We start from the raw sequence: 27,824 nt of genomic DNA on the forward strand, positions 1-27,824 counted from the left end.
ATGATGCTGCCTCTAGTGTTCAACAGTGGGAAATGTGTGTGTTTATAAATGTTTTTGTAGTGTATTTTTTAAATGCCAAAAATTATCTAAAATTAAGAAAATAAGTTACATGAATCAGAATTGACTAATTTCCTTTAACAGTAATGTCTCTATCTCTCTTTGTCACTGACTATATTATAAACTGCCTGTGTGTTTCCAGTCTGTTATAAATTTCTCTACTTTGTTTATCAGATAAACCAAGTTTCATTAGACATCAAATAATCCGCACAGGAGAAAAAAATCATCAAATCCATTTTAATCCTACAGAAAATCACAGTAAGAAACTTGAGGAAAACTATAAAGTAGAAGATGAAGATATGGTATATACCCCTAATGTACATCCAGGAGGTCACAGTACAAATCCATCATATAATCCCTCGAATCATGAGGAACCTTCGGACCCATCACGGATTGTGACCACAAGTACCAGCCAGAAAGAGGGGGAAAGGTTTCAATGGGAAGATGGAAAAGAGTTTAATAAGAACTCAGATCTTCTTAGAAGAATTCACCCAGGAGATGAGCCATATTCATGTTCAGAACAAGGAGAATATTTGAACGATAAATCAAATTTTGTTACATATGAGAGAAGTCACACTGAAGAGAAGTCATTTGTATGTCCAGAATGTGGGAAAGGTTTGAAGAATCAATCAGCTCTTGCAAAACATGAAAAAAATCATTCAGCAGAGAAGCCATATTCATGTTCAGAATGTGACAAATCTTTTATAACTAAAGCCAAGCTAAATGATCATCAGAGAAGTCACACAGGAGAGAAGCCATATTCATGTTCAGAATGTGACAAATCTTTTATAACTAAAGCCAAGCTAAATGATCATCATAAAAGTCACACAGGAGAGAAGCCATATTCATGTGCAGAATGTGGGAAATGTTTTGGTTATAAAGCTAAACTTGTAATACATCAGAGAAGTCACACGGGAGAGAAGCCATATTCATGTGCAGAATGTGGGAAATGTTTGAGCAATCAATCAGCTCTTGCAAAACATGAAAAAATTCATACAGGAGAGAAGCCATATTCATGTTCAGAATGTGACAAATCTTTTATAACTAAAGCCAAACTAAGAGATCATCATAGAAGTCACACAGGAGAGAAGCCATATTCATGTGCAGAATGTGGGAAATGTTTTGGTTATAAAGCTAAACTTGTAATACATCAGAGAAGTCACACGGGAGAGAAGCCATATTCATGTGCAGAATGTGGGGACTGTTTTGTTTATAAAGATAAACTTGTAATACATCAGAGAAGTCACACAGGAGAGAAGCCATATTCATGTCCAGAGTGTGGGAAATGTTTTACTCTTAAAACGAGTCTTAATACACACAAGAAAATCCACACAGGAGAGCAACCATATTCATGTTCAGAATGTGGGAAATGTTTTGCTTACAAATCAAAACTTATTAGACATCTGAAAAATCACACAAGAGAGAGGCCAAGAGAGAAGCCATGTGAGTGTTTTGAATGTGGAAAACATTTTTCAGATAAATCAAGTCTCAATAGACATAAAAGAAAACACACAGGAGAGAAGCCGTATTCATGTTCAGATTGTGGGAAATGTTTTACGAAGAAGGAAAATTATATGGTGCATCAGAGAACTCACACAGGAGAGAAGCCATATTCATGTTCAGAGTGTGAGAAATGTTTTATATCTACAGCCAAACTTCGTGATCATCGGAGAAGTCACACGGGAGAGAAGCCTTATTTATGTTCTGAGTGTGACAAATGTTTTGTATCTGAAGACAAACTAAATGATCATCAGAGAAGTCACACAAGAGAGAAGCCATATTCATGTTCTGAATGTGGAAGATGTTTTCCAAAGAAATCAAGACTCGTTACCCATCAGAAAAATCACAGAGGAGATAAGCTATATTCATGTTCAGAGTGTGGGAAATCTTTTATTAAGAAAAAAATTTTAGTTGTGCATCAGAGAATTCACACAGGAGAGAAACCGCATTCATGTTCTGAATGTGGAAAAGGTTTTACAGAGAAATCAAGTTTAAATAAACATCAGAGAATTCATACAGGAGAGAAGCCATACTCATGTTCTGAATGTGAGAAATGTTTTTCAGATAAATCAAGTCTCAGTAGACATTACAGAATTCACACTGGAGAGAAGCCATATTCATGTTCTGTATGTGGAAAACGTTTTAGAGATAACGGAACTCGTATTAATCATGAGAGAAGTCACACAGGACAGAAGCCTTATTCATGTTCAGAGTGCGGGAAATCTTATAAAAAGAAGGAAAATTTTGTTGTGCATCAGAGAATTCACACAGGAGAGAAGCCATGTGAGTGTTTTGAATGTGGAAAACATTTTTCAGATAAATCAAGTCTCAAAAGACATCAAAGAAAACACACAGGAGAGAAGCCATATTCATGTGCAACTTGTGGGAAATGTTTTATTAAGAAGGAAAATTATATCGTGCATCAGAGAACTCACACAGGAGAGAAGCCATATTCATGTTCAGAATGTGAGAAATGTTTTATATCTACAGCCAAACTTCGTGATCATCAGAGAAGTCACACGGGAGAGAAGCCATATTCATGTTCAGATTGTGGGAAATGTTTTATTTCAAAAGCCAAATTCAATGATCATCAGAGAAGTCACACGGGAGAGTTTATGGAAAATAAGACCACTCTTGTTTGAAGTTCACAGATATTAAACAGCCAATAAGAGTCTCTTTTTGGGTGACATTAGCTTGTATCTGCGAGGTGAATGTGACCGGGGTCCACGGAGGAAAAGTCTGGTGGATATAAGCTGTGAAGGTGAATTGTCACCATGAAAAAGGAAGGAGACCCTGTGTGACATGTATATTATATGATATATGGACGTATCGATGTCTGATTGTTATGTAGGGGATGACTCCTAAATAGAGATTGGGGCTAATAGCCCAGAAAGGACTGCTGGACTGTAATAAACAATGAGTGATTACACATTCTGGAGTGTGGGCTATTCCTTGGTGCATCAGGGAACTGCCCAACAACAACGACATAGAGGGCTTAAAGGGATAAATCTCAGCTCTGATTGTAGATACAACTACAGGTCTAATTGTAACGTTGTATCACAGAGCCCGGCCATTCATTTACTATATAGCACCAGCACATAACACTTTGCAGTTGGTCTCTGTCCCATATAGGGCTCACAATCTAATTCCCTTATCATTATGCCTTTGGAGTGTAGAAGGAAACCGAGCACCCGGAACTTACAAACTTCTTTTTGTCCTTGGTGGGATTGGAGCAACCACCATTGTAGGTCTAAGGTCACTGATGACTCGTAGGCAGCATAAAAGGCTTATAATGGTGGAGATGGTAAATTTGTACAGAAAGATTAGAATAAGACAAATAGGAAATAATACACAGATAATACAGTGTGGGGGTTCTGGGGATTAGTGTAGTGTTATACTAGAGAGAGATAGGAGATAATACACAGATAATACAGTGTGGGGGTTCTGGGGATTAGTGTAGTGTTATACTAGAGAGAGATAGGAGATAATACACAGATAATACAGTGTGGGGGTTCTGGGGATTAGTGTAGTGTTATACTAGAGAGAGATAGGAGATAATACACAGATAATACAGTGTGGGGGGTTCTGGGGATTAGTGTAGTGTTAGGAATAGAGAGAGATAGGAGATAATACTCAGATAATACAGTGTGGGGGGTTCTGGGGATTAGTGTAGTGTTAGGAGAGAGAGATAGGAGATAATACACAGATAATACAGTGTGGGGGGTTCTGGGGATTAGTGTAGTGTTAGGAGTAAAGAGAGATAGGAGATAATACACAGATAATACAGTGTGGGGGGTTCTGGGGATTAGTGTAGTGTTAGGACTAGAGAGAGATAGGATATAATACACAGATAATACAGTGTGTGGGGTTCTGGGGATTAGTCTAGTGTTAGGAATAGAGAGAGATAGGAGATAATACACAGATAATACAGTGTGGGGGGTCTGGGGATTAGTGTAGTGTTAGGACTAGAGAGATATAGGAGATAATACACGGATAATACAGTGGGGGGGGGTTCTGGGGATTTGTGTAGTGTTAGGAGAGAGAGAGATAGGAGATAATACACAGATAATACAGTGTGGGGAGTTCTGGGGATTAGTGTAGTGTTATACTAGAGAGAGATAGGAGATAATACACAGATAATACAGTGTTGGGGGTTCTGGAGAATAGTGTAGTGTTAGGAGAGAGAGATAGGAGATAATACACAGATAACACAGTGTGGGGGGTTCTGAGGATTAGTGTAGTGTTAGGAGAGAGAGATAGGAGATAATACACAGATAATACGGTGTGGGGGTTCTGGGGATTAGTTTAGTGTGAGGAGAGAGAGAGATAGGAGATAATACACAGATAATACAGTGTGGGGAGTTCTGGGGATTAGTGTAGTGTTAGGAGAGAGAGAGATAGGAGATAATACACAGATAATACAGTGTTGGGGGTTCTGGGGATTAGTGTAGTGTTAGGAGAGAGAGAGATAGGAGATAATACACAGATAATACAGTGTGGGGGTTCTGGGGATTAGTTTAGTGTGAGGAGAGAGATAGGAGATAATACACACATAATACAGTGTGGGGGTTCTGGGGATTAGTGTAGTGTTAGGAGAGAGAGATATGAGATAATACACAGATAATACAGTGTGGGGGGTTCTGGGGATTAGTGTAGTGTTATACTAGAGAGAGATAGGAGATAATACACAGATAATACAGTGTGGGGGGTTATGGGGATTAGTGTAGGGTTAGGACTGGAGATAATACACAGATAATACAGTGTGGGGGGTTCTGGGGATTAGTGTAGTGTTAGGAGAGAGAGATATGAGATAATACACAGATTATATAGTGTGGGGGGTTCTGGAAATTAGTGTAATGTTAGGAATAGAGAAAGATAGGAGATAATACACAGATAATACAGTGTGGGAATTCTGGGGGTTAGTGTAGTGTTAGTACTAGGGAGAAATAGGAGATAATACGCAGATAAAACAGTTGGGGGGTTCTGGCGATTAGTGTAGTGTTAGGACTAGAGAGCGATAGGAGATAATACACAGATAATACAGTGTGTGGGGTTCTGAGGATTAGTGTAGTGTTATACTAGAGAGAGATAGGAGATAATACACAGATAATACAGTGTGGGGGGTTATGGGGATTAGTGTAGTGTTAGGAGATAGATAGGAGATAATACACACATAATACAGTGTGGGGGTTCTTGGTATTAGTGTAGTGTTATACTAGAGAGAGATAGGAGATAATACACAGATAATACAGTGTGGGGGGTTCTGGGGATTAGTGTAGTGTTAGGAGAGAGATAGGAGATAATACACAGATAATACAGTGTGTGGGGTTCTGGGGATTAGTGTAGTGTTAGGAGAGAGAGAGATAGGAGATAATACACAGATAATACAGTGTGGGGGGTTCTGGGAATTAGTGTAGTGTTAGGAATATAGAGAGATAGGAGATAATTTTCAAATAATACAGTGTGGGAATTCTGGGGGTTAGTGTAGTGTTAGTACTAGGGAGAGATAGGAGATAATACGCAGATAAAACAGTTGGGGGGTTCTGCCGATTAGTGTAGTGTTAGGACTAGAGAGAGATAGGAGATAATATACAGATAATACAGTGTGGGGGGTTCTGGGGATTAGTGTAGTGTTATACTAGAGAGAGATAGGAGATAATACACAGATAATACAGTGTGGGGGGTTCTGGGGATTAGTGTAATGTTAGGACTAGAGAGAGATAGGAGATAATACACAGATAATACAGTGTGTGGGGGGTTCTGGGGGTTAGTGTAGTGTTAGTACTAGAGCGAGATAGGAGATAATACCCAGATAATACAGTGTGGGGGTTCTGGGGATTAGTGTAGTGTAAGTACTAGAGAGAGATAGGAGATAATACACAGATAATACAGTGTGGGGGTTCTGGGGATTAGTGTAGTGTAAGTACTAGAGAGAGATAGGAGATAATACACAGATAATACAGTGTGGGGGTTCTGGGGATTAGTGTAGTGTTAGGAGAGAGATATAGGAGATAATAAACAGATAATACAGTGTGGGGGGTTCTGGGGATTAGTGTAGTGTTAGCACTAGAGAGAGATAGGAGATAATACACAGAGAATACAGTGTGGGGGGTTCTGGAGATTAGTGTAGTGTTAGGACTAGAGAGAGATAGGAGATAATACACAGATAATACAGTGTGGGGGGTTCTGGGGATTAGTGTAGTGTTAGGAGCGAGAGATAGGAGAGAATACACAGATAATACAGTGTGGGGGGTTCTGGGGATTAGTGTAGTGTTAGGAGAGAGAGATAAGAGATAATACACAGATTATTCTGTGTGGGGGTTCTGGGGATTAGTGTAGCGTTAGGACTAGAGAGAGTTAGGAGAGAATACACAGATAATACAGTGTGGGGGGTTCTGGGGATTAGTGTAGTGTTAGGAGAGAGAGATAAGAGATAATACACAGATAATACAGTGTGGGGGTTCTGGGGATTAGTGTAGTGTTATGCTAGAGAGAGATAGGAGATAATATACAGATAATACAGTGTGTGTGGGGGTTCTGGGGATTAGTGTAGTGTTATGCTAGAGAGAGTTAGGAGATAATACACAGATAATACAGTGTGGGGGGTTCTGGGGATTAGTGTAGTGTTGTTACTAGAGAGAGTTAGGAGATAATACACAGATAATACAGTGTGGGGGGTTCTGGGGATTAGTGTAGTGTTGTTACTAGAGAGAGTTAGGAGATAATACACAGATAATACAGTGTGGGGGGTTCTGGGGATTAGTGTAGTGTTAGGAGCGAGAGATAGGAGAGAATACACAGATAATACTGTGTGGGGGGTTCTGGGGATTAGTGTAGTGTTAGGAGAGAGAGATAAGAGATAATACACAGATTATTCTGTGTGGGGGTTCTGGGGATTAGTGTAGCGTTAGGACTAGAGAGAGATAGGAGATAATACACAGATAATACAGTGTGGGGGGTTCTGGGGATTAGTGTAGTTTTAGGAGAGAGAGAGATGGAGATAATACACAGATAATACAGTGTGGGGGGTTCTGGGGATTAGTGTAGTGTTAGGACTAGAGAGAGAGAGGAGATAATACACAGATAATACAGTGTGGGGGGTTCTGGGGATTAGTGTAGTGTTGTTACTAGAGAGAGTTAGGAGATAATACACAGATAATACAGTGTGGGGGGTTCTGGGGATTAGTTTAGTGTTAGGAGAGAGAGATAAGAGATAATACACAGATAATACAGTGTGGGGGGTTCTGGGGATTAGTGTAGTGTTATGCTAGAGAGAGATAGGAGATAATATACAGATAATACAGTGTGTGTCGGGGTTCTGGGGATTAGTGTAGTGTTAGGACTAGAGAGAGATAGGAGATAATACACAGATAATACAGTGTGGGGGGTTCTGGGGATTAGTGTAGTGTTAGGACTAGAGAGAGATAGGAGATAATACACAGATAATACAGTGTGGGGGGTTCTGGAGATTAGTGTAGTGTTAGGACTAGAGAGAGATAGGAGATAATACACAGATAATACAGTGTGTGGGGGGGGGTTCTGGGGATTAGTGTAGTGTTATTATTAGAGAGAGATAGGAGATAATACACAGATAATACAGTGTGGGGGGTTCTGGAGATTAGTGTAGTGTTAGGACTAGAGAGAGATAGGAGATAATACACAGATAATACAGTGGCCATCACACTGCCACCTCCGCCGTATCTTACACACAATATGCTATGCTTTGAATCATGGGCTATACCGCACCTCCGCCATAATTTTTCTTTCCATCATTGTGGTAGAGGTTGATCTTGGTTTCATCTGGCCAGAGAATGTTCTTGCAGACCTGTGCTGACTTTTTTTTAGATGTTTTTTAGCCTTCTAATTCTTGAGGCTAATGAGTGGCTCGCACCGGGCAGTGACCCCGCTGTAATTACTTTCATGCGGAGTGAACCCTCTGTATTTACTTTCATGCAGTCTTCTCTTTATGGTAGATCTGGATATGGATTCGCCTACATCCTGGAGAGGGCTGGTCACTTGGTTGGCTGTTGTGAAGGGCTTTCTCTTATTCTGTGATCATCCACTATTGGTGAGGAGATGGTGTGCGAGTGGGAGACGCTGAATGTGCGGTTGGTAAGGTATTAGTAAATCCAGGGCCAGATCTGAGATGACAAGGAATGAAAGATTATGAATGATAATCTGTTTTCCCTTAGCCCAAACAGCAGCACAACTGGGGTATTCCTGCCCCTAATGAGCTGTTAGGACAGGTGGAATTTTTAATTACCTAACAGCTTTGACCTCTATAAGAGGCCGGAAGACCTGCTCCTCCCTTGTGTTAGTAACAAGTATAAAGTACAGCGTATATTTCATAGAAATAATCCAAAAATAGTACAACATAGTACAATAATACAGCATAGGGAGGGAGCCTTGTGCTACTGTTTGGGCTAAGGGAATACAGATTATCATTCATAATCTTTCATTCCCCCTACGCCCAACAGCAGCACAACTGGGGATTTAGCAAGTATAGCTCTACCCTAGGGTGGGTGATCCTGGCAGGCTGATGCCAACACAGAGTGTCCAAACGCTGTAGAATCCGTCGTTCACCAATCCAATCTATAATGTTTAGCAAAAGTTAGATGTAAACTCCAGGAAGCCGCGGCACATATCTGCTCTAAAGAAAGGGAACGCCTTTCGGCCCACGATGTTGACACTGCACGGGTGGCGTGGGCACGGACAAAGTCTGGTACCGGGAGGTCTTGAGCACGTAGGGAGCAGATGATGGCTTCTCTGATCCATCTTGACAGAGTTGGTTCGGATGTCTTGACACCTGTAGTGTGGCCGAATACATTAACTAGCAAATTCTCTGATTTCCGGAAGGGTGCAGTGCGCTCCAGGTAAATCCGTAATGCTCTCACCAAGTCCAACTTGTGCATCTTCTCCTCCTACTCCGAGGTGGGAAAAGGAAAAAAGGCTGGTAAGACAATTACCTGGTTGATATTCTGAAGGGTAGGTACTTTTGGCAAGAATCCTGGGACGAACCTCAGCTGCACACTGTCTGGGAAGAAGGTTATAAATGGTTCGGAGGCCGCTAGGGCCTGTAGTTCGCCAACCCTCTTGGCGGAGGTTATTGCCAACAGGGAAGCTATCTTGTATGACAGGTACTTCAAATCCACTTCAGCTAGGGTCTCGAAGGGAGGTGCACAGAGCCCCTGTAGGACCGCAGCTAGGTCCCAGGTCGGGACGGGAGGCTGCACCTGAGGGCGAAGTCTAGTAGCCCCTCTTAGAAATTGTTTGATTAGAGAATCTAGTGATAACCTGGTCTCCAGGAGAGCGGACAGAGCTGAAACTTGAACCTTCAGGGTAGCAGGTGCCAGCCCTCTCTCCAGGCCATCTTGTAGGAACTCCAAGACTGCATCCCTGTTTGGGTCGCACTGGTTACTTGTACACCAGTTCTGGAAGATTTGGGCGACCATCTGGTAGCTCTGATTAGTTGATTCTGCTCCTGAGTGTGCCAAAGTCCTTAGTACTCCCTGGGACTATCCTCTTCCACCAGCAAAGGGCCGGTTATCCTCCAGGCAGTGAGGTTGAATCTGTCCAGGCCTGGGTAAGGCCGACTGTTCCGGATTACCAGATTTTGCACTGGTGGAAGCCTCCAGTTGTTCCCCCGACTCATAGGAATGAAGTCGGTGAACCATGCCCTTTTTGACAAGAACGGCCTGCTCACTTCTGCCAAAATCTGGTCCTGCCTGTGTTTCGTCAATACCTACGGAATCCTTGGGAGGGAAAACGTAAGTCAGTTTGAACCTCCAATGTATTGACAGGGCATCCAGTGCCAAGGGGTCATCTTCCCGAGACGGGGAGAAACACCCCTCTATTTTGGCACTGTTTGAGGTGGCCATCAGATCCACCTCGGGGAGACCTCACCTCTTGATAAGATGGTGGAAGGTACCCTGGTCTGGGGACAACTCGCCTGAAGTTGCCAGGACTCAAATCAAATCAAAAATGCTTTATTGGCACGTCCGAATAGGTATTTGGCATTGCCAAAGCTAGACTCTTCTGAGTTAATTCCGTAGAATATTGAGGCGACCTGGAATAAGAACCGCCGACAGCTGGGAGCGACTTGTGCGGGTGAAGCTCCTGTTGGTGATCTGTGGAAGAGGGAGGGCCCCGACCTTCTTCTAGTGATGCACTGTCGTAAGGCTGACTGTGTAGATTCTGAATACCTTCTTCCGTGGAAGTGGAACCAACGTCCGAGGATTCCTCTGAACTGCAATAAGCTCTTGCCAGCTGGATGAGCGCGTTCTCTCCAGGTGCCCGGGTCTCCCCCAGATGAGCTCCCCATCCTGTGAGGGAGGCATCTGTTGTCAACAGGGTCCAGGTGAACCTGGCCGAGGACATCCCATCGCGCAGACGGGCTTACCGGGCAAGAAATTGCCGGCTGCTGATGGTTACCTGGATAGGCTTGGGTAGTCCCGAAGGACCGTGATTCCAGACTCTCTGGATCTCGCTGTCTCGTAAGCGCATATGCCACAGAGCCCCAGGGATGGTTCCTGTAGAGGGAGATGTTACGCCTAGGACTCTCCTGTCCATTCTGAACGTGACCCTCCTGGTGACGGGGAGATGCTATATAGTCCAAGCAATCCTTCTTTTGTGAGGAATGGGCGCAGAGGTCCTCTAGGTAAGAGAGTCTATGGTGAATCCCCGGAACTGGATTTGTGTTGATGGAATCACGATTGACCTTGGTAGGTCTAACAGCCAGGTCTGCCGGCTTAAACTGGCTACTACGGTGTGAACCTGCGTGGAAGGGACCTCCTTGATGTGGGCTCTGAGAAGCCAGATGTCCAGCTAGGGGACTTTGAAGCCTCTTTGAAGGCGCAGGGTGACAACCGGAGCCACTGCCTACTTGAAGGCATGAGGGGCTGAAGCTTTGCCGTATGGGAGGGTGGAGGACATCGTAGTGCTCCGTCTAGATGTCCCATCTCTGTTAGAGGGAGCCTGTGCGCAGAAAAAGTAGGATCCTGAGGATATTAGTCTCTTAGGTCCGGGGAACTGAACTGAGGTTCGGGCCGTTGTGAGAGTATCCCCGATCTGATAAACTTCCAGCGGAACCGAACTCTGCGGATGAACTGGTTCAGGACTCAGAGATCGATGAACATGCGTCCTCTGCCCACTGTGTTGGGTACCAAGAAGACCGGAGAGGAGACTTCCTGGTCGGGTACCTTTAGATGAAGTTGTTTGGGGCCCTGAAAAGGGCAAGATGTTAATCCGGCTACCGGAGGAGGGATGGAGTATGTTCTGTAGCCGTCCTGGGTAGCTTGAGAGACTCAAGGAAGATGAATATCCTGGTGCTGGGCGTCTAGATGGAAAGCGGGCTCGTCTACTTCTAGAGGATTTGGGACATGGGGGGGGGGCTAGTCAGAGGCCCCTCTTCTCACGGGAACTGCCACGTCCCCTACCCCTGAACTGGGGGCCAGAGTGCCTTTGTCCTCTAGCGGAGGAACCTCGGCCACGAAAGGACGTCCTCCTCCTTTCCGGCAGTTAAGGGAGATTTCTCGTCTTCGTATCCGCCAGATTCTCCATGATTATATCCAATTCTTTGCCAAAGAGCCTTCCCGGCTCGAACGGCAGCGCACAAAGTCCGAACTTGGATGTGTTGTCCACCCTCCACGGCTTTAGCCACAAAGGACGCCTGGCCACGGTGGTGAGGGCCATAGATTTGGAGGCTAGTCTTGCCTGCATCCTAGAAGCTTCAGTTAGGTGGTCCCCCATTAAATTAATGTCGGACATGGCCGACAGGAGGTCGTCCCGGTGATCCCCTGTGTCTATGTCCCTAGCAAGGGATGCTAACTCGACCCACAGGCCTGAGCGTTGGTCGACCAGGCATTGGTCGATATGGCCACAGAGGCCTGAGCGGAGGCCGTGGAATATGCCCGCCTTAAGGACCCCTCCACTCGGCGGTCCAATGGCCCTCCATTATGTGGACCAAGTCCAAGCTGGCCCTAAAGGATTTTACCTTCCGGCTAGGACCTTCGCCAGCTTCCCGGTCTCTGGACCGGACGGCCCTAAGGAGTCTCCCCATCTTGTCCAGGGGAAAGATCTCCTTCTCCGATTCCTGAATGTCCTCCTCTGAGGACTCCACCTCCCCAATATGCAATCTTTCCAGGGAAGGGAGGGAGTGCTCGGTCACCTCTAGCCGGGGTCTTTTGGCAAGATGGGAGATGGTATCATCCATCTTCCTCATGGAATGGGAGACGAAGTCCCTCACCCATGAGACTACTTCTCTGATGGGAGTAGCTTCAGAGGGGGGAGCCCTGCATCCCTGAGCCCCCTTGTCTGACCCCCCCTACATGTAGGCTTTTTCTGTCCGCTTGAAAAGTCGGACATCTTTACATGCGGACAGTGAAGGAAGGGCACGGAGTGCAAAAGAACGATCGCCATTTAAATGAATGACAAGTGTCACGGCACAGCTAGTGTCCGCTCCTAATGTCCGTACGAGATTTTGAACAGACACTAGGAGAGGACACTACCTGTCGGACACTGACAGTAGTGTGAACGCCCCCTAAGAGGAGAGAACTACAACTCCTCCCCCTCGTGACATCATCACAGGTCCTTCATCCTTATCCTGAGCTCCGCCCCCATGTACTGGTCACATGATAGCGGTGACATCATCACAGGTCCTTCAGCTCTTGCAGGTCCTGCTCGGTGGTCAGTGCTGTTGTCTTGCTCTCTCTGTTATCAGCCATTACCCCAGGCTATAGATATATATATATATATATATACTGTATATACAGCAGTGACTGCTCTCTCTGTTATCAGCCATTACCCCAGGCTATAGATATATATATATATACTGTATATACAGCAGTGACTGCTCTCAGGACACGTTCACACTGCGGCTAGAAGGTAAGATGACATCACTGCTCCAGGTGTGAACAGAGTCTTAGTTCCATGATCCCGCAGTCACATACAATGGGCCCCATCACTGGTGTCTGTGGGAATCCTCCTGTATCCATGTGAGGAGCTCCTGTATGTCACACATGACGTGGCCCCTGGAGGATTTCGGGCCCCTCCTCTCTCCTGCACTACTAGATCCTTCAGCTCATCCAGTTTGCTCCTCTTCTCCTCCAGACGCTCCTTCTCCTGAATGACCCACCAAGGATGGACAAGGACAGGACTGAGATCACCAGAAGAATATTAGACTTCACCTTGGAGATCATCTATCTGCTGAGCGGAGAGGTATCTGTACTACATTTCTATCATCTATCTGCTGAGCGGAGAGGTATCTGTACTACATTTCTATCATCTATCTGCTGAGCGGAGAGGTATCTGTACTACATTTCTATCATCTATCTGCTGAGCGGAGAGGTATCTGTACTACATTTCTATCATCTATCTGCTGAGCGGAGAGGTATCTGTACTACATTTCTATCATCTATCTACTGAGCGGAGAGGTATCTGTACTACATTTCTATCATCTATCTGCTGAGCGGAGAAGTAACTGTACTACATTTCTATCATCTATCTGCTGAGCGGAGAGGTATATGTACTACATTTCTATCATCTCCCTGCTGAGCGGAGAGGTATCTGTACTACATTTCTATCATGTATCTGCTGAGCGGAGAGGTAACTGTACTACATTTCTATCATCTATCTGCTGAGCGGAGAGGTATCTGTACTACATTTCTATCATCTATCTGCTGAGCGGAGAGGTATCTGTACTACATTTCTATCATGTATCTGCTGAGCGGAGAGGTATCTGTACTACATTTCTATCATGTATCTGCTGAGCGGAGAGGTATCTGTACTACATTTCTATCATCTATCTGCCGAGCGGAGAGGTATCTGTACTACATTTCTATCATCTCCCTGCTGAGCGGAGAGGTATCTGTACTACATTTCTATCATCTCCCTGCTGAGCGGAGAGGTATCTGTACTACATTTCTATCATCTATCTGCTGAGCGGAGAGGTAACTGTACTACTTTTCTATCATCTATCTGCTGAGCGGAGAGGTATCTGTACTACATTTCTATCATCTCCCTGCTGAGCGGAGAGGTATCTGTACTACATTTCTATCATCTATCTGCTGAGCGGAGAGGTATCTGTACTACTTTTCTATCATCTATCTGCTGAGCGGAGAGGTATCTGTACTACATTTCTATCATCTATCTGCGGAGCGGAGAGGTATCTGTACTACATTTCTATCATCTCCCTGCTGAGCGGAGAAGTATCTGTACTACATTTCTATCATCTATCTGCTGAGCGGAGAGGTATCTGTACTACATTTCTATCATCTATCTGCTGAGCGGAGAGGTATCTGTACTACATTTCTATCATCTATCTGCTGAGCGGACAAGTATCTGTACTACATTTCTATCATCTATCTGCTGAGCGGAGAGGTATCTGTACTACATTTCTATCATCTATCTGCTGAGCGGAGAGGTATCTGTAATACATTTCTATCATCTATCTGCTGAGCGGAGAGGTATCTGTACTACATTTCTATCATCTATATGCTGAGCGGAGAGGTATCTGTACTACATTTCTATCATCTCCCTGCTGAGCGGAGAGGTATCTGTACTACATTTCTATCATCTATCTGCTGAGCGGAGAGGTATCTGTACTACATTTCTATCATCTATCTGCTGAGCGGAGAGGTATCTGTACTACATTTCTATCATCTCCCTGCTGAGCGGAGAGGTATCTGTACTACATTTCTATCATCTATCTGCTGAGCGGAGAGGTATCTGTACTACATTTTTATCATCTATCTGCTGAGCGGAGAGGTATCTGTACTACATTTCTATCATCTATCTGCTGAGCGGAGAGGTATCTGTACTACATTTCTATCATCTATCTGCTGAGCGGAGAGGTATCTGTACTACATTTTTATCATGTATCTGCTGAGCGGAGAGGTATCTGTACTACATTTCTATCATGTATCTGCTGAGCGGAGAGGTATCTGTACTACATTTCTATCATCTATCTGCTGAGCGGAGAGGTATCTGTACTACATTTCTATCATCTATCTGCTGAGCGGAGAGGTATCTGTACTACATTTCTATCATGTATCTGCTGAGCGGAGAGGTATCTGTACTACATTTCTATCATGTATCTGCTGAGCGGAGAGGTATCTGTACTACATTTCTATCATCTCCCTGCTGAGCGGAGAGGTATCTGTACTACATTTCTATCATCTCCCTGCTGAGCGGAGAGGTATCTGTACTACATTTCTATCATGTATCTGCTGAGCGGAGAGGTATCTGTACTACATTTCTATCATCTATCTGCTGAGTGGAGAAGTATCTGTACTACATTTCTATCATGTATCTGCTGAGCGGAGAGGTATCTGTACTACATTTCTATCATGTATCTGCTGAGCGGAGAGGTATCTGTACTACATTTCTATCATGTATCTGCTGAGCGGAGAGGTATCTGTACTACATTTCTATCATCTATCTGCTGAGTGGAGAAGTATCTGTACTACATTTCTATCATCTATCTGCTGAGCGGAGAGGTATCTGTACTACATTTCTATCATGTATCTGCTGAGCGGAGAGGTATCTGTACTACATTTCTATCATCTATCTGCTGAGCGGAGAGGTAACTGTACTACATTTCTATCATGTATCTGCTGAGCGGAGAGGTATCTGTACTACATTTCTATCATCTATTGTCTCTCCATACACAGGAATACTCACTGGTGAAGAAGACATCAGGGGACTGTGTGGCCCCCAGCAGCCGGGGCCCCATCACAGAGCCAGGAGGAGGAGGGAGCAGCAGCCGGGGCCCCATCACAGAGCCAGGAGGAGGAGGGAGCAGGAGCCGGGGCCCCATCACAGAGCCAGGAGGAGGAGGGAGCAGGAGCCGGGGCCCCATCACAGCCCCTCCCCCTCTCTCCCTGATACATGAGCAGAAGATTCTAGAACTCACCAACAAGATGCTGGAGCTGCTGACTGGAGAGGTGACACTGCTGGGAATGCTGGGAAATTCTCCAGTAACAGCACTGGAGGGGGAGGGGTGATGACTGTATCATTGTGTTGTCAGGTTCCTATAAGGTGTCAGGATGTCGCTGTCTATTTCTCCATGGAGGAGTGGGAGTATTTAGAAGGAGACGAGGATCGGTACAAGGAGGTGATGATGGAGGATCGCTCATCAGGAATGGACAAGGACAGAAATGACATGACTAGAAGGATATTGGAGCTCACCCTGGAGATTACGGATATTCTATCTGGAGAGGTGAGAGCTTCTCGTGACGTCCTTCTTATCGCTATTAATATACAGTGCTGGCCAAAAGTATCGCCCCCTGCAGTCCTGTCAGATAATCCTCGCTGTCCCCAGATAATGATTACACAGCACAGACTCTTATATAGTATATAAGTGACACAGGGTATATACAGTATAAGTATCGCCCCCTGCAGTCCTGTCAGATAATCCTCGGTGTCCCCAGATAATGATTACACAGCACAGACTCTTATATAGTATATAAGTGACACAGGGTATATACAGTATAAGTATCGCCCCCTGCAGTCCTGTCAGATAATCCTCGCTGTCCCCAGATAATGATTACACAGCACAGACTCTTATATAGTATATAAGTGACACAGGGTATATACAGTATAAGTATCGCCCCCTGCAGTCCTGTCAGATAATCCTCGTTGTCCCCCAGATAATGATTACAAGCACAAACTCTTTGGTAATATCTTCAGTTATTTTTCTTGCAATGAGAAAACACAAAAGAGAATGAAAAAAAAGTCACATCATTGATCATTTTACACAAAACTCCAGAACTGGTGCGGACAGAAGTATTGGCGCCCTCAGCCTAATACTTGGTAGCACAATCTTTAGACACAATAACTGCGCACAACCGCTTCCGCTAACCAGCAATGAGTTTCTTACAAGGCTCTGCTGGAATCTTAGACCCTTCTTCTTTGGCAAACTGCTCCAGGTCCCCCCTGAGATGTGAAGGGGGCCTTCTCCAAACTGCCACCAAGAGATCTCTCCCCCTCCCCCACAGGTGTTCTATGGGATTCAGGGCTGGACTCATTGCTGCCACTTTACAAGTCTCCAGGGCTTTCTCTCACCACCATTTTCTAGTGCTGACCTGAAGTGTGTTTTGGGTCCTTGTCCTGCTGGAAGAGCCCTGACCTCTGAGGGAGACCCCGCTTTCTCACACTGGGCCCTACATGATGCTGCACAATGTGTTGGTCGTCTTCAGACTTCATAATGCCATGCACACGGTCAAGCAGTCCAGTGCCAGAGGCAGCAAAGCAACCCCAAACCATCAGGGACCTCCGCCATGTCTGACTGTAGGGGGCGTCTTCTTCTCTTTTTTCCTGTAATCTCTATGTTGAGGCCTTCTCCTACTTTTGTCTCCTCTGACCAGAGAACATTCTTCCAGAACGGTTTTGGCTTTCTCAGGTAAGTTTTGGCAAACTCCAGCCTGGCTTCTGTCTGTGGGTAAGAAGTGGGGTCTTCCTGGGTCTCCTACCATACAGTCCCTTCTCATTCAGACGCTGACACTGGATAGTACGGGGTGACACTGTTGTACCCTCGGACTGCAGGGCAGCTTGGACTTGTTTGGATGTTAGTCGAGGTTCTTTATCCGCCATCTGCACAATCTTGCGGTGAAATCTCTGGTCAATGTTTCTTTTGCGTCCACATCTAGGGAGGTTAGCCACAGGGCCATGGGCTTTACACTTCTTACTGACACTGCGCACGGTAGACACAGGAACATTCAGGGCTTTGGAGATGGACTTGTAGCCTTGAGATTGCTCATGCTTCCTCACAATTTTGCTTCTCAAGTCCTCAGACAGTTCTTTGGTCTTCTTTCTTTTCTCCATGCTCAATGTGGTCACACAAGGACACAGGACAGAGGTGGAGTCAACTTTAATCCATTTCAACTGGCTGCAAGTGTGATTTAGTTATTGCCACCACCTGTTAGGTGCCTCAGGTAAGTAACAGGTGCTGGTAATTACACAAATTACAGAAGCATCACATGATTTTTCAAACAGTGCCAATACTTTTGTCCACCCCCTTTTTTATGTTTGCTGTGGAATTATATCCAGTTTGGCTTTTTGACAATTCTTTTTGTGGTTTTCCATTGAAGACAAATTAAATGAAGAAAATACCAAAGAATTTGTGACTGCAATCATTATCTGGAAGAACATGAGGATTATCTGACAGAACTGCAGGGGGGGCCAATACTTTTGGCCAACACTGTAACAGGTAATGACTGGACGGGTGAAGGAGTCTTAGAATCTTTATAGTCTCTTTGTAGTCTCTCCATACACAGGAATCCATAGTAGTAACCAAGGCTTCTGGTGAGTGTGAGACACCCTGTGTGCCAGGAGGAGGGAGCAGGAGCCGGGGCCCCATCACAGAGCCAGGAGGAGGAGGGAGCAGGAGCCGGGGCCCCATCACAGAGCCAGGAGGAGGAGGGAGCAGGAGCCGGGGCCCCATCACAGAGCCAGGAGGAGGAGGGAGCAGGAGCCGGGGCCCCATCACAGAGCCAGGAGGAGGAGGGAGCAGGAGCCGGGGCCCCATCACAGCCCCTCCCCCTCTCTCCCTGATACATGAGCAGAAGATTCTAGAACTCACCAACAAGATGCTGGAGCTGCTGACTGGAGAGGTGACACTGCTGGGAATGCTGGGAAATTCTCCAGTAACAGCACTGGAGGGGGAGGGGTGATGACTGTATCATTGTGTTTTCAGGTTCCTATAAGGTGTCAGGATGTCGCTGTCTATTTCTCCATGGAGGAGTGGGAGTATTTAGAAGGACACGAGGATTGGTACAAGGAGGTGATGATGGAGGACCCCCGGCCCCCCCGGACATCACATGGTAAGAGGAGATATATATATTATATACAGACCCCCGGCCCCCCCGGACATCACATGGTAAGAGGAGATATATATATTATATACAGACCCCTGGTCCCCCCGGATATCACATGGTAAGAGGAGATATATATATTATATACAGACCCCCGGCCCCCCCGGACATCACATGGTAAGAGGAGATATATATATTATATACAGACCCCCGGCCCCCCCGCACATCACATGGTAAGAGGAGATATATATATTATATACAGACCCCCGGCCCCCCCGGACATCACATGGTAAGAGGAGATATATATATTATATACAGACCCCCGGCCCCCCCGGACATCACATGGTAAGAGGAGATATATATATTATATACAGACCCCTGGTCCCCCCGGATATCACATGGTAAGAGGAGATATATATATTATATACAGACCCCCGGCCCCCCCGGACATCACATGGTAAGAGCAGACATATAGTTGTATGTTTGTATATATGTCTATATATCTGTATACAGATGTGGCAGAGTATCCTGAACTTCTGCCATTACAAATGTTTTTGCAGTGTTACACCTGGAGGGGTCGCTATTTCTGCTCTGATGTTCCCTGTGTATGGAATTATCTAAGCCAATGAATATAATATTATTTCTTCTGCACTGAGAATGCGCTTACGGAAAAATTCTACATGCCCTAAAATAGTCCCAGTAACAAATTGTCCTACATAAAAACAAGTCCTTGCACAGCTCATTGATGTATAGTATTAAAGGGGGTGGGGTGGAGAAGAGGCGGAGTAGTAAGCATCTTTATCCAACCCTTGTTGTGGTGTCAGTAGTCATACAGACAATCCAAGAGTAGGACGTGATCTGGAGGCAGGGAAGGCTGTCTGAGCAGGGACCGAGCAATGGAGGCTGGGGAGATGTAGCAGGAAGGCTTGAGACCCTCCGAGGGTGTGTAATGGCAGCTGCCAGCAAAGAGATAGAAGTCGTGGTAACAACCCGGCAAACTCCATGCATGGGAGACGGAGACTCTCCTTGTACAGGCCAGGCTGCTGAAGATAAAGAGAGGAAGACATTGTTGTTAAAGAGGACCTTTCACCATATCCAGGCACAGGCAGTGTTATATACTGCCGGAAAGCTGACAGTGCGTTGAGTTCAGCGCACTGTCGACTTTCCCGATCTGTGCCCGGTGTGAAGAGCTTACGGTCCGGTACCGTAGATCTTCTATGGTCAGAAGGGCGTTTCTGACAGTTAGTCAGAGACGTCCTTCTTCACAGCACAGCCAATCGCGCTGTGCTGTGTGAGCCGGGAGGAACGCCCCCTCCCTCCTCTCTATGGACGAGCTGTGTGAGCAGAGGGAGGGGGCGTTCCTCCCGGCTCCACAGCACAGCGCGATTGGCGCCGCGAGGCAGAAGGACGTCTCTGACTAACTGTCAGAAACGCCCTTCTGACCATAGAAGATCTACGGTACCGGACTGTAAGCTCTTTACACCGGGCACAGATTGGGAAAGCCGAAAGTGCGCTGAACTCAGCGCACTGTCAGCTTTCCGGCAGTATATAACACTGCCTGTGCCCGGATATGGTGAAAGGTCCTCTTTAACTTTTTTTTCATTCCCTGTATCAAGTTCTTCTTCCTTCTGGAAGGCTAGTAAAGTCGCTGAAACTCCAAATCCAGTGGCCATTACTGTCTCCATTGTGAGCGCAATCCATTCTAAGTATCAAAGTCCAAATGAATATAAAATGATATATGAGCTGGTTACGCCTTCGTCCTTCATACCGATTTTGTCAAAAGTAACTGTTAACTCTAAACAGAGTTGACTCCAAGGTTGCCGCCATGTTGTAATGATCGTTGCCTAGGAGGTGCCTGAACTTCTCCTCTGCCCTGTTTACAGCATTTAGTGATATGCTTTACAGTATAGTCATGGCCATCGGTAGAAAAAGCCTGAAGCCGACCCATTAAGGTCTGTGGGATAATTCTCTAGACCTGCTCTGTAGCATCTATTGTCAGTAGTGATGTCATGACGGGTCACTATATCCTATTAATATTATGTTTGTGGGTTTGTGAGTTTGTGTGTTCGGATGTTTGTTCCTCAATCACGGAAAACCCGCTCCACCGATTTGGCTGAAATTTTCCACAAACATAGTCACTACACCCAATTAAACAATAGGCTACTTTTCGTCACAATAGCGCACATACGTTTTTCCCAGGACCCCCACAAACCCCAAACTCACACCACCATCTCTGCAATCTCACACAGTTTGGACCATAGCAAGCCACAAAATTCCTATTGCCCTCTACAGCCTCGCCCCTAACCCCACACAATCACATATACATAGACTTTACCACTTTGCCCCTCACCTTAACGATACTCCAGGAGGCTCTTTACCGCTCCGGAGCAGCCATGTTTGCCGACCCCCACCGCTCTGACAATCCGCGACACCGCCCACCCATGTCAATACCCCTAGGAGGTCTAATAAATGCAAAAAAAAAAAAGTTTAAAAAAAGTAAAAAAATATAAAAAAAAATAAAAAGTATTAAAAATTCAAATCACCCCCCTTTCCCTAGAACACATATAAAAGTAGTTAAAAACTGTGAAACACATACATGTTAGGTCTCCTCACGTCCGAAATCGCCCGCTCTACAAAGCTATACAAATATTTTTCCTGTTCAGTAAACGCCGTAGCGGGAAAAATGGTCAAAAGTGCCAAACCGCCATTTTTTCACTGTTTTGATTCTGATAAAAATTTGAATAAAAAGTGATCAAAGCAATAACATTTCCCGAAAATGGTAGAACTACAAAGTACACCCGGTCCCGCAAAAAAAGACGCCCTATACATCCCCGTACACTTACGTATAAAAAAGTTACGGCTGTCGGAATATGGCAACTTTTCAAAAAATAATTTTTTAACACAGTTTTGGATGTTTTTTAAGGGGTCAAAATGTAAATAAAACCATATAAATTTGGTATCCCCGGAATCGTAACGAAACACAGAATACAGGGGACATGTCATTTTGGTTGCACAGTGAACGCCGTAAAACCAAAGCCCGTAAGAAAGTCGCAGAAATGCATTTTTTATTCAAATCCACCCATTCTGAGTTTTTTCCCTGCTTCCCAGTACATTATATAGAATAACTAATGGCGGCATCATGAAGAAAAATTTGTCCCGCAAAAATTAAGACCTCATATGGCTCTGGGAGCGGAGAAATAAAAAAGTTATGGGGTTTAGAAGGAGGGGAGTCAGAAATGAAAATAAAAAAAGGCCATCGGCCGGAAAGGGTTAACTTCAAATACTTCTGTCCCAAAGTCACTATGTAAAGTTTCTCACAACACCGTATATATAGCGGCTCAAATACAAAGTAACTGCAACACAAAAGTCTCACGGATTCTCTGAATTACAGCAAAAACAAGACACAAACTTACATTTCATATCCCAGACCTTATACACAGTACGAAAACCTTACCCGCGCCTGTATATACCCACTGCTACAATCACCGCAGACCAAGTCGCGGGTACCAGCTAGTGTGTTATATGTAGAGGTGTGAATGTCTATTGTGATTCTGTCTGCGGTGAAAACGCCTTCAGAAAAAAAAAATACGTAGATACAAGATGCATAGATAGTAACATGGAAATAAAATTGTCCCAAGTTACTAAACAATGTGTTCTTCATCAAAAACTTGGTTAAAAAAAAGCCTTTTTTGCTGAAATATTCCATGAAAAATCTGAAAATGTTAGCCATGTGGTGAACGCCATCGCTGGAAAATATAAATTGTAATAGCCAAGGCTTTACCTCCTAAAAAATCTGAATAAAAACTGATCAGTCCGCTGAACCATCCCTAAAATATCCATAACAATTACCGTATATACTCGAGTATAAGCCGACCCGAATATAAGCCGCGGCCCCTAATTTTACCACAGATAACTGGGAAAACGTATTGACTCGAGTATAAGCCTGGGGGAGGGGGGATCCACCATTACAGATAGTCTGGTCATGTGCATTACAGCTTAGTAACTCCATGGGCCTCATAGCAATAGCAGTTAACCCCATCGTGTCCCTCACACTAACCCCCGGTGTGCCCCACATAAGAGTTACTGATATGTGGGACATATGGAGGTAATAATGAGGTATCTTAATCATTAAGGTCCTTTATTAGTCCCCTCATGTGTCTCACCTATTAGTAACCCTTATATGGGCACACAGGGGTTAATAGGAGGGACATGATGGGGTTACCTGCTATTAATGTGAGGCACATGGAGTTACTGAAACTAAGTTAATAACCCTAAATGCCTGACATTACTAGGAATAGTGACCCCTGCAGGTACCTGTGTGTTTTACTTTCTCTTTCCTGTAGCTTCCTCTCCTCGATACCACAGACATCTTCTATAAGACACAATGAATCCTGCACACTGACTTATCTGCAGATGTTACATTCTAGTTTCTACAGTACCTTTGATGACATCACAGTCACGTGACCTACATGACAAGCCAATCACAGGGCAGTAGCACTAAAGGACCTCCTCTTTGTTCAATTTATGCAGGTCCTTCAAGTTTCTGTGCTCCATCGACCCTGACTCAAGTATAAGCCGAGGGGGTGGGGGGGGCATAAAAACTGTGCTCGAGTATAAGCCGAGGGGGATGACATCATCATAGGTCCTTAAGCAACTAGATATGTAGGAGTTAGTGTACAATACACAGATGATGCTGCCTCTAGTGTTCAACAGTGGGAAATGTGTGTGTGTGTGTGTGTGTGTCTTTATAAATATGTTTCTGTAGTGTATTTTTTAAAAAATTATCTAAAATTAAGAAAATAAGTTACATGAATCAGAATTGACTAATTTCTTTAACAGTAATGTCTCTATCTCTCTTTGTCACTGACTATATTATAAACTGCCTGTGCGTTTCCAGTCTGTTAGAAATTTCTCTACTTTGGTTTTCAGATAAACCAAGTTTCATTAAACATCAAATAATCCGCACAGGAGAAAAAAATTATCAAATCCATTTTAATCCTACAGAAAATCACAGTAAGAAACTTGAGGAAAACTATAAAGTAGAAGATGAAGATATGGTATATACCCCTAATGTACATCCAGGAGGTCACAGTACAGATCCATCATATAATCCCCCGAATCATGAGGAACCTTCGGACCCATCACGGATTGTGACCACAAGTACCAGCCAGAAAGAAGGGGAAAGGTTTCAATGGGAAGATGGAAAAGAGTTTAATAAGACCTCAGATCTTCTTAGAAGAATTCACCCAGGAGATGAGCCATATTCATGTTCAGAACAAGGAGAATATTTGAACGATAAATCAAATTTTGTTACATATGAGAGAAGTCACAAACACAAGAAGTCATTTGTATGTCCAGAATGTGGGAAATGTTTGAGCAATCAATCAAATCTTGCAAAACATGAAAAAATTCATACAGGAGAGAAGCCATATTCATGTTCAGAATGTGACAAATCTTTTATAACTAAAGCCAAGCTAAATGATCATCAGAGAAGTCACACAGGAGAGAAGCCATATTCATGTGCAGAATGTGGGAAATGTTTTGGTTATAAAGCTAAACTTGTAATACATCAGAGAAGTCACACGGGAGAGAAGCCATATTCATGTGCAGAATGTGGGGACTGTTTTGTTTATAAAGCTAAACTTGTAATACATCAGAGAAATCACACGGGAGAGAAGCCATATTCATGTCCAGAGTGTGGGAAATGTTTTACTCTTAAAACGAGTCTTAATACACACAAGAAAATCCACACAGGAGAGAAACCATATTCATGTTCAGAATGTGGGAAATGTTTTACTTACAAATCAAAACTTATTAGACATGAGAACACACACACAGGTAATAAACCATATTCATGTTTAGAATGTGAAAAATGTTTTATTTCTAAAGCCTACCTTCATGATCATCAGATAATTCACACAAGAATGAATCCATATTCATGTTCACAATGTGCAAAAAGTTTTACATCAAAATCAAGTTTTATTAGACACCAGAAAAATCACAGAGGAGAGAAGCCATGTGAGTGTTTTGAATGTGGAAAACATTTTTCAGATAAATCAAGTCTCAATAGACATCAAAGAAAACACACAGGAGAGAAGCCGTATTTATGTTCAGATTGTGGGAAATGTTTTACGAAGAAGGAAAATTATATGGCGCATCAGAGAACTCACACAGGAGAGAAGCCATATTCATGTTCAGAGTGTGAGAAATGTTTTATATCTACAGCCAAACTTCGTGATCATCGGAGAAGTCATACGGGAGAGAAGCCTTATTCATGTTCTGAGTGTGACAAATGTTTTGTCTCTAAAGACAAACTAAATGATCATCAGAGAAGTCACACAGGAGAGAAGCCATATTCATGTTCTGAATGTGGAAGATGTTTTCCAAAGAAATCAAGACTCCTTACCCATCAGAAAAATCACAGAGGAGAGAAGCTATATTCATGTTCAGAGTGTGGGAAATCTTTTATTAAGAAAGAAAATTTTGTTGTGCATCAGAGAATTCACACAGGAGAGAAACCATATTCATGTTCTGAATGTGGAAAAGGTTTTACAGAGAAATCAAGTTTAAATAAACATCAGAGAATTCATACAGGAGAGAAGCCATACTCATGTTCTGAATGTGGGAAATGTTTTTCAGATAAATCAAGTCTCATTAGACATTCCAGAATTCACACTGGAGAGAAGCCATATTCATGTTCTGTATGTGGAAAACGTTTTAGAGATAACGGAACTCGTATTAAACATGAGAGAAGTCACACAGGACAGAAGCCTTATTCATGTTCAGAGTGCGGGAAATCTTATAAAAAGAAGGAAAATTTTGTTGTGCATCAGAGAATTCACACAGGAGAGAAGCCATGTGAGTGTTTTGAATGTGGAAAACATTTTTCAGATAAATCAAGTCTCAAAAGACATCAAAGAAAACACACAGGAGAGAAGCCATATTCATGTGCAACTTGTGGGAAATGTTTTACGAAGAAGGAAAATTATATGGTGCATCAGAGAACTCACACAGGAGAGAAGCCATATTCATGTTCAGAGTGTGAGAAATGTTTTATATCTACAGCCAAACTTCGTGATCATCAGAGAATTCACACAGGAGAGAAGCCATATTCATGTTCAGATTGTGGGAAATGTTTTATTTCAAAAGCCAAATTTAATGATCATCAGAGAAGTCACACAGGAGAGTTTATGGACAATAAGACCACTCTTGTTTGAAGTTCACAGATATTAAACAGCCAATAAGAGTCTCTTTTTGGGTGACATTAGCTTGTATCTGCGAGGTCAATGTGACCGGGATCCATGGAGGAATATAAACTGGATATAAACTGTGAAGCTGAATTGTCACCATGAAAAAGGAAGGAGACCCTGTGTGACATGTATATTATATGATATATGGACGTATCGTTGTCTGATTGTTATGTAGGGGATGACTCCTAAATAGAGATCGGGGCTAATAGCCCAGAAGGAACTGCTGGACTGTAATAAACAATGAGTGATTACACATTCTGGAGTGTGGGCTATTCCTTGGTGCATCAGGGAACTGCCCCAACAACAAAGACATAGAGGGCTTAAAGGGATAAATCTCAGCTCTGATTGTAGATACAACTACAGGTCTAATTGTAACGTTGTATCACAGAGCCCGGCCATTCATTTACTATATAGCACCAGCACATAACACTTTGCAGTTGGTCACTGTCCCATATAGGACTCACAATCTAATTCCCTTATCATTATGCCTTTGGAGGAGGAAACCGAGCACCCGGAACTTACAAACTTCTTTCAAGACTCATCCTTAGTGGGATTGGAGCAACCACCATTGTAGGTCTAAGGTCACTGATGACTCGTAGGCAGCATAAAAGGCTTATAATGGTGGAGATGGTAAATTTGTACAGAAAGATTAGAATAAGACAAATAGGAAATAATACACAGATAATACAGTGTGGGGGGTTCTGGGGATTAGTGTAGTGTTATACTAGAGAGAGATAGGAGATAATACACAGATAATACAGTGTGGGGGGTTCTGGGGATTAGTGTAGTGTTCGGACTAGAGAGAGATAGGAGATAATACACAGATAATACAGTGTGGGGGGTTCTGGGGATTAGTGTAGTGTTAGGAGAGAGATAGGAGATAATATACAGATAATACAGTGCGGGGGGGGGGGGTTCTGGGGATTAGTGTAGTGTTAGGAGAGAGATAGGAGATAATATACAGATAATACAGTGCGGGGGGGGGTTCTGGGGATTAGTGTAGTGTTATTACTAGAGAGAGATAAGAGATAATACACGGATAATACAGTGTGTGGGGGGGGTTCTGGGGATTAGTGTAGTGTTAGGACTAGAGAGAGATAGGAGATAATATACAGATAATACAGTGTGTGGGGGGTTCTGGGGATTAGTGTAGTGTTAGGACTAGAGAGAGATAGGAGATAATACACAGATAATACAGTGTGGGGGGTTCTGGAGATTAGTGTAGTGTTAGGACTAGAGAGAGATAGGAGATAATACACAGATAATACAGTGGCCATCACACTGCCACCTCCGCCGTGTCTTACACACAATATGCTATGCTTTGAATCATGGGCTATACCGCACCTCCGCCATAATTTTTCTTTCCATCATTGTGGTAGAGGTTGATCTTGGTTTCATCTGGCCAGAGAATGTTCTTGCAGACCTGTGCTGACTTTTTTTTAGATGTTTTTTAGCCTTCTAATTCTTGAGGCTAATGAGTGGCTCGCACCGGGCAGTGACCCCGCTGTAATTACTTTCATGCGGAGTGAACCCTCTGGGTAGTGACCCCGCTGTAATTACTTTCATGCAGTCTTCTCTTTATGGTAGATCTGGATATGGATTCGCCTACATCCTGGAGAGGGCTGGTCACTTGGTTGGCTGTTGTGAAGGGCTTTCTCTTATTCTGTGATCATCCACTATTGGTGAGGAGATGGTGTGCGAGTGGGAG

General features: G+C 44.0%; 1 protein-coding gene across 1 annotated transcript; it reads left to right on the forward strand.

The window, feature by feature from the left end:
- LOC142189036 (uncharacterized) lies at positions 1–26,333 on the forward strand. The gene is made up of 12 exons (XM_075262110.1): positions 1–34; positions 232–2,693; positions 9,590–9,640; positions 10,110–10,230; positions 11,140–11,251; positions 11,608–11,788; positions 13,165–13,272; positions 15,726–15,998; positions 16,082–16,273; positions 18,315–18,665; positions 18,749–18,875; positions 23,871–26,333. Exons 1-12 carry the CDS (start codon positions 1–3, stop codon positions 26,081–26,083), a joined length of 6,225 nt encoding a protein of 2,074 aa, XP_075118211.1. The 3' UTR covers positions 26,084–26,333.
- The last annotated feature ends 1,491 nt before the right edge of the window (positions 26,334–27,824 follow it).

The sequence above is a fragment of the Leptodactylus fuscus genome, unplaced genomic scaffold (genome assembly GCF_031893055.1).
Source record: "Leptodactylus fuscus isolate aLepFus1 unplaced genomic scaffold, aLepFus1.hap2 HAP2_SCAFFOLD_97, whole genome shotgun sequence".
Taxonomy (NCBI): Eukaryota; Metazoa; Chordata; class Amphibia; order Anura; family Leptodactylidae; genus Leptodactylus; species Leptodactylus fuscus.

Coding starts and splice junctions, on each gene's coding strand:
- LOC142189036 (XM_075262110.1), top strand. CDS start 1: ATGATGCTGCCTCTAGTGTTCAACAGTGGGAAAT. Junction 10,231..11,139: donor TCTTCTAGTGATGCACTGTC/GTAAGGCTGACT, acceptor ATAAACTTCCAG/CGGAACCGAACTCTGCGGAT. Junction 11,252..11,607: donor AGAGGAGACTTCCTGGTCGG/GTACCTTTAGAT, acceptor CGTATCCGCCAG/ATTCTCCATGATTATATCCA.